General features: G+C 43.1%; 2 protein-coding genes across 2 annotated transcripts; both read right to left on the bottom strand.

The window, feature by feature from the left end:
- Positions 1 to 435: 435 nt before the first annotated feature.
- Positions 436 to 927, bottom strand: LOC124670464. The gene has a single exon (XM_047206961.1). It carries the CDS (start codon positions 800 to 802, stop codon positions 485 to 487), a length of 318 nt encoding a protein of 105 aa, XP_047062917.1. The 5' UTR covers positions 803 to 927; the 3' UTR covers positions 436 to 484.
- Positions 928 to 7,107: 6,180 nt separating this feature from the next.
- Positions 7,108 to 7,871, bottom strand: LOC124678069. Its single transcript, XM_047214005.1, has one exon. It carries the CDS (start codon positions 7,754 to 7,756, stop codon positions 7,421 to 7,423), a length of 336 nt encoding a protein of 111 aa, XP_047069961.1. The 5' UTR covers positions 7,757 to 7,871; the 3' UTR covers positions 7,108 to 7,420.
- Between the last annotated feature and the right edge of the window lie 247 nt (positions 7,872 to 8,118).

Below are 8,118 nucleotides of genomic sequence, written 5' to 3'. Positions count from 1 at the left end.
GGTATAAGCTTACTTTTTTCATAGTTTATTCTCATCCCTAAAACTTTCTCAAAACAAGTTAGCACCATCTTAAGGTTTGATGCTAAACTGGGATCTTTCTCAGAGAAGAGAATGGTATCATCTACATACTGAAGACAAATAATCCCTCCAGGACAGAGATTAGAGCAAAGACCTCTAATAAGGTTTGCATTGGAGGCTTTAATTAGCATCCTAGTTTAAACATCAACAACTAAATTGAACAGAAGAGTCAAATTTATTGCCTCGATTCAAAAAATAAAGATGAAATCAAAGCAGCCTGTATTTACAACTCTCAATACAAGATACGTACACGAAAATATCTCTGCAGCTGGCTCATCGCTCTCACTATGTGTGTGTCTCTCCACGATTGCTGCTTCATCGCTGCGACCGATCGGGAACGAAGAATAGTTCGTCCGTAGCCTTTCCAAAACCCGGCCACCTGGCGAGGCAGCAGCACGGATTCTGATCAGAAGGCGCAGCAGGAGGAGAAGAGGCGGCTCCACGCGGCCGATTCGGCGTCGGCCATCCTCCTCCGCCGCCGCCGCTTCTTCCCGGCTGCGGCGGCGATCATGGCGCCGGAAGCCGGCACGTGCACGTACTGCCGCGGCGCGCTGCCGTCCATGCCGCTGAGCAGCTCCCACATGACGTGAACGTCGTCGTACTCGCACGTCCGGACCTTCCTCGTCAGCTCACCCAGACCGCTGCGCCGGCGGCCGAGGCGCGCCTCCAGGTCGAGCCACACGCGCTTCACTAGCACCGCCGTGCGGCCAAGGAAGAACGACATGCTGCTTGGAGATTAATTTTGCGTTGGTTGCACTAGCTGTAAGCTGATCTCTCTCTCCTCCGATCTGGCTGCGCTGGCCGGAGAGATCTTTTCCTCTTCTCAGCTGCTTCTCTGATTCTGTCTGCGTGTCTGTAGCGCGCTGAGCTCGACCTTATAGGCGAGCGGAGCGAGGAGAGAGTGATGAGGGAAAATAACCCATTTCTTTCGGTTGCGTCGTTTCACGGTCTTACCCGACGTGCGTACGGCGTCCACTGTCATCACGGACGTGGACGCGTCGGAGTCCGGCGAGAGCCCACGTGAATGGATGGTAGTCTCGGCGATGCCCCGCCACCCCTTTCCGCCGCGCTCCGTCACTGCACACTCGGCCACTCGCACTTCCTCCATTTCAATAAACAAGCTAGCTTTATACGGAGTATTATTTTTACAGTACAAAAAATCAAACTAACTAGACTTTGATCAAACTTTTATTAAAACTATAAACAACTATAGTACTCTCTTCATCCATAAAAGGATGTCTAAACTTTATCAAAACTATATAACAAAATATAACAAAATTGAGAAAAAATATCAAAATTGAGAAATCTTTTTATGGACAAAATAAGTACATATTGTATAGATATCAAATGAAATAGATTCATGGTCGTATATATCTAACAATACTAATTTTGCATTATATATACATGTTAATAATTTATTCCTTAAATCATATATCCCAAATTATTATAAAAGTCTCTTTGGAGCTCCAGAAGAAGGTAACTTTTTTTATGGATGAGTCCCGAGCAGATGATATGTCTTAGATTTTTGATGAGGAAAATGTTCTTACTACTGCACCCTATATTGAGAAAGAAGTAAAAAAAAAATCAAATAGAACAAAATAAGGCCTCGGGTATGGATGGTTTTCTAGCTGAGTTCTACTAGACCTTCCGGGATGCCATTAAAACAGACCTTCTACATTTGCTGACTTCCTTCATGCCGGACAACTAAACTTGTTTCACCTATACTTTGGCAAGGTTAACGACGTAGCAAGAATCCAACAATACCGACCCATCTATCTTCTTAATGTTTGCTGCAAAATATCTATGAAAATTGTAACAGTTAGGCTGAATTCGTTGTTTGACTACCCACACAAACTGTATTTATGCAAGAAAGAAACATCCTAGACGGGGTATTAATCCTACATGAAGCAGTTCATGAAGTACATCGAAAAAAATTGATGGGGTGATATGAAAAAGATACTTTGAGAAAGCTTATGACAAAGTTAAATGGTCTTTCAGTCAACATACCCTCAAAATGAAAGGATTTTCCGAAGAGTGGCACACCTTAATCCATGATTTTGTGACTGGAGGTAGTGTGGCTATCAAAGTCAATGATGACATCGCCAAATACTTCTAAGCGACAAAAGGCTAAAATAACGTGACTCATTATCGCAAATTCTATCTTATATAGTGGCCGATATGTCAGTTATCATGTCGAATGCGTAAAAAAAATGATGGCCAAATTGAGGGAATAATTCCACATCTAGTTGATGGCGGACTCTCTATCCTTCAACACAACGAGCACCGACACAAGAGCAGCCAACACTAGTCTACGACCCTCCTTTTGATGTCAATATATCCTTGATTGGTCATATGATTGGTCCACCAGCATCCTAGCAGTTTCTAGTTGATGGTGGACTCTATCCTTCAACACAACCATCACCGACGCCAGAGCAGCTAACACCGGTTGTTGTCGATGACATGGCGCCCTCCTTTTGATATCGATCTATCCTTGGTTAGTTATACAATTTGTCCACTACCATCCTAGGCGTTGTAGCAGTTTCTATGTTGAAAACTTGTAATGTGTCTTTAACTTTTATTTATGTACTTCGTCATCTTTAGACTTGAGCGGTTGTGTGCATCCTGATTATGTAGAGGTTAGATGTAATACTTGAATCTTTTTTAGTAATAAAGTGTCCTTTATCCACACAAAAAATAGCGTTATTTTATTTGCATGCACTATGACTTTGATTTGAGTGTGGTCGGCTTCGTGGCCAACTTTACACTTTGATTTGAATGTGGTATATCAAACTACTTGTAATTTTCTTATGTGATTTTGGAGGTCATTTTGGGAGGCGAGTGTGAGAATCCTCTCTCAAAGGCCTGCCCTGAAAGTGTTTCCCCGATTTCTGCTCTTCCTTGGATTTCTGGTCCCTAGGCTCCAAGCTAGCAGGCCTTCATAATCTTATATCTTATATTTACTAATTGGAGACTCCTAAGGAAGCCTCACGTTAATCCTAGAGATTAGCAATTAATACCCGTTAGATCAACTAATGCTAGATATTCTGCCGTTGGATGACCTCGGTCCCAGGACTTCCACTCGCGCGAACCGTTTCTCTATTTCCATCCAGTACGCAACAGAAAAAAAAACATTACCTCCAGCCTAATCTCACGATGGCGGAGTTGTCCGGCGGCCGCACGTCCTGCCGTGCCTCCGATTCCCGCTGATGCAGGTGCAGAGATATGATGCGTCCATTGTCCGATGATCACGCGCCTCTGCATACCGCATCATGAGCAATTAATCCTTCAGGTCTGCCCATGTTGAAATATCGCAACACGATCTCTTCTTTCTAATCAGACCGGAGGAGCTGTTGATTAGTTGCATGGCGTAGCTGTAAGGTATGACTCTTAATTGATTTATCTGCATACATGCTAGGAGACGTGATTTATTTTGGCATAAACTGCATGCCTGCATGGTCATGTTTGTTACCGGCAAAAGAGATCCAATCTAGCCTGACGGCTCTCTGTGACTGTGTATGGCCTGCTGGCTCTATGCTGCCATGTTCAACTTCATCACTTGAATTCTTTTAATCGCAAATTGTCTTGAAGTTGTCTTGAAGTAATCAAACGTCTATTTCAATCCAGCATATATGAATTTTTGATCGGATGATTAATTTGTACAAGAGAAAGGTATACAGACTACTCTTAGAAGCAAATCGGACGCCAAGGGTGGCGACGCTGCCGACCTAAAGGTAAATTGTGGACTGATGGCAAAGGCCCAAGATTGTTTGATTTTGTTGACCGGTGGTATTTCATTGAACGTTACCTTTTTCAATCATAGAATTATTTGTCAAGCATATTTAGCATGTTCTCTGACTACATGGATGCTTTAAATCTTAGACCTACCTCTTATTATGAACCCCGGAAACACGATATGAATTATTTGCCAAGCATATGTAGCAGGTGCTCTAACCACATTGATGCATTAAATCTATTTCTCACTGCAGTTCTATTGACACCATATAATTTTGTTGTTAATCATGAAAAAGTAACCAACCATACATTCAATTTTTAATGGTTAAGATCGACACCAAGTTATGTTTAGTGAACTAGGCCGGCATCTATCAAATTTCTCTAGCACCACCAGATCTAGATCTACTTCCCATAGTGTGATAAAAAAAATTGACGTGCCGAAACTGCACTAGGCCATAAGCAGTGCACTAATAAAAAATTAATTAAAAATAGTAACTTCGTTCCTGCATAAAAACCTAAAGCAATAACGTGATGACACTTTTTTTTAAACATAATCACAGTTAACCATATTTGAAATCATGCATAATGGAGAAAGTAATAAAAGGTGTACCCTATTTTTCTAAATCTAAGCAATTTTCCATCGATTATTTTGTCAGTGCCTCCTTCTAACCAAGTCAAAATGAAGGTCATGGGCACGTGTATGCCAAAGAGCAGCTGCTGTACATAATCCCCCCCCCCCCCCCCAAAAAAAAAAACTGATCTAAAGAGCGATGCTTTGAGACTGCAAGAAGGATTTTTTATAGACTGTGGTTTCATTAATTAATTTGCTAGGCAGTGTAACCAACATACACATGCATGCTAATCCATCGCTACAAAAACTAACCTTTAACTATACGCTCTCAAATGCATTTGTCATTGTCTGACATTACTTCGTGGCGTGCAAACCAGTGTATACAGGGCAGCAATAGTTGCATTTTTCAAATCCATTTCTATTTTTCTATAGGACCATAACAACATATAGAAGTATATATTCTGAGGCATCTGAAGCTTCAGTTGAATTTTTTAATTTTTTTGCTGCAAAAGTTTCACTATTGCAACTGCATGGTGTAAAATCATGACTTAAAATCCAACGAAAACTATTGTATGTTGTAAATGCCTTATATAATTTCTGGATTGATGTAATATAGTTCGAGCACATGTCATCAATTTGTTCCCAAAAAATTCCACTCATAATTTATTTTTGGTGTTAATTTTTCTTACTCCCTCTGGTATAATTTAAACGGCGCGCACATAGTTTAAGATAAATTCTGACCATAAGTTTGGTTAATAGAAAACAAATTATATGTCTACAAAAGCTGTACTATTAAGTTCATATTCAGAAAAGGTTTCCAAATTTTTTTTGACATATAATCCATATTGTATTGACTAAAATAATGGTCAAAGTATTTTCTTTCGCCACATGCACTCCTGTTAAGCCTATCCGGATGAAGTATGTTATAATAGAACAGACTAATTAAGCATAATAAATGACAGATGTATACATATACTGTGAAACTTTTGGCGCAGATAAAAGAAGAGTTTTTATTATACAGGGAGAATCATGAATATCAAGCTTATGCACGAGGCGGAAAGCCGAATCAATTGGTCAGGTGTGTCCTATACTTCGCACTTTCATATTAATTTTGCTAAGTGCATACCCAGTCTGTAATGAATGCGACATAGGAAGGCAGTTGTTATGTTTGCTTTGAAAAAGCACAATGTGTTCTGCAAATGGGATACCGGTGGTTCGAAGTTCCCATACTCATAGCTGCAGACAGCTTTATTCCCCGATTTTGCATTTATTCTTTCCCGTGGTAATACTTTAGTTCAAACTTTGTTCTGTCGGTATAGTATAAGAACAAATAGTAAGAAGGAACACGTGGTACTATTCAGTTGTGTATTTATTAAATCGCTAGAGTGTGTGTATGTGCATTTGTTGAGTTCCCTCATAGACATTTGAAGAAGCTATATAAGCCTGCGAAAATTGCTCACAAACTAATGCATCCCAAAGCTGAACACTCATGCCTACTAATTTTGAGTAATTCATGCATTTAACCTATAACCTATTTTATTCCATATAATGTATATAAACTTTTCCGTCCTATGTTAAAAGAATAAATACTCTCTTTGTTCTTGCAAACTATGCACTTTCTTACTTTTGTTATATCCAAATTTAAGCATTTCCATATTAAAATAGTTTCATAATATATTCGTAAATACAAGCCCGTGCGCTGCACGGGTTATTGACTAGTTCTAACTATAACCTGTTTTCGGCATATGCCGGCCCGGTGTGAGACGAATTCACGGAGGCGGCCTGCCGGTCGCTTAATCATGCTACAGTATGTGGCTTCCGGTCGCGGTGTGTTGTCGTACAACTCATCCCACATCGAATTATTATCATTATTATCAAGCTTACGCGTGAGATAAATATCTGGCAACAAACAGATCACCAGCTACAGACGCCAAATTGGCTATTCCAGGTGAGAATACCGATCGTGGCTGCAGCTCAACAGTTCTCAGCATGCATGGGCCAGCTGGCTTATTTTCACATGAAGCACCACCGCACCCTGCACCTGGGTGTGTGAAACGAAAGAGAGGAGATGAGAGGCTTCGCCGTCGTCTCTCTCGGTAGTCCCTACTGTCGCTTCTTTGGCTTGTCGGACGGCGATGTGTTGTCTCCGTGCTCGATCTGGCCCAGAGATGCAGGGCAGCACGTATCACACGTCGCCCCTTTTGGCCAATAATTCAGAATTCTAGACGAGTCATTACGCCAGGCCAATGATTCTCAGCATGGGGTAATAACCATACGTGCGGAGATGTCGGGTTCTTCTCTATCCGCATTGGTTTCAGGTTACTGCATGGTCGGCACTCGATCCATTCGCATAATATCTATCTCTCTCTCTCCTTATGTGCTTGAGCACACTGAAAGCCTACTGTATTATTGTTACATTTATCTGCTATAACAAAAGTAAAGAACATCTTGAGAATATCGAGCCAAACGTTTGCAGGTGATAGGAAGCCATATTTAGAAAATATATGTTATGCATGGAACGAGACTTATTTTGGAGAGGCTACTGTTTAAGACATACCGACGGTTGCTTTATTTATAAACCAGGACGAAAGCATCTCAAAAAAAAAAAACCAGGACGAAAGCTCATTTCGTGGAAACAAATAGGGTGGTATCTGTCAACTCAGTGATTAATGCCCCTAATTGATGTTGAACGGGCAAACAAATAGAAAACCAAGCTACTCCTAGAGTAGCCATGATCAAAATTGTCCCCGGTAGGTGATCATGTTAATTTGACATGGATCGGTTTACATCGAGATGGAAGCAGAGCAGCCTGTATTTACAACTCTCAATACAGCATACGTACACTCAAATCAAACTAGAGCTGGCTGGCTCATCACTCTCACTCTGTCTGTCTCTCCACGATCGCTGCTTCATCGCTGCAATCGATCGGGAACCAAGAGCTAGAGAGGATTATACTCCATAGAAGATATTTTCCTAGTTCGTCCGTACTTACTCTTTCAAAAATCCGGACACCTGGCGAGGCAGCAGCTCGGATTCTGATCAGAAGGCGCAGCAGGAGGAGAAGAGGCGGCTCCACGCGGCCGACTCGGCGTCGGCCCTCCTTTTTCTCCGCCGTTTCGCCCCGGTGGAGGCCGCGGCGGCGGCCAAGGCGCCCGAGTCTTCCGGTACCGGTACCGGTACGTAGACGTACTTGCGCGGCGCGCTGCCGTCCATGCCGCTGAGCAGCCCCCACATGACGTGCACGTCGTCGTACTCGCACGTCCGCACCTCCCTCGTAAGCTCGCCCAGGCCGCTGCGCCGGCGCCGGAGACGCCAGCGGAGGCCGAGCCACACACGCTTCACCGGCACCGCAGCACGGCGAAGGCAGCACGACATGCTTCTGCTACTGCGCTGGGGGTTAACTAACTGCGTTGCGCCGCTCCTCTCTCTCCTCCGATGTGCCTACGCTGGCCGGAGAAATCTTTTCCTCTGTTCAGCTGCTGGTGTTGTTCCTCTCTTATTCTGTTTTTGTGGCGCACGTTGAGCTCGGCTTTATAGGCGAGACCGTTGAGACTTGAGAGAGAGGAGAGCAACCCATTCTGTTTCTGTCGCGTCGGCATTTTTACGATCTTTACCCGACGTACGGCGACCTCTGTCGTCAACTTGTCACGGACCTCACTCGCCGTCTGACATGGACGCGCCGGAGTCCGGCGAGTGCCCAGGTGGATAGATGGCAGTCGGCGCCGCCGTGTGCCGCG

This window comes from Lolium rigidum, chromosome 7 (assembly GCF_022539505.1).
Source record: "Lolium rigidum isolate FL_2022 chromosome 7, APGP_CSIRO_Lrig_0.1, whole genome shotgun sequence".
Lineage (NCBI taxonomy): Eukaryota > Viridiplantae > Streptophyta > Magnoliopsida > Poales > Poaceae > Lolium > Lolium rigidum.
Note: the sequence above shows the minus strand (reverse complement) of the source record. Positions and strands in the feature narration are given on the sequence as shown.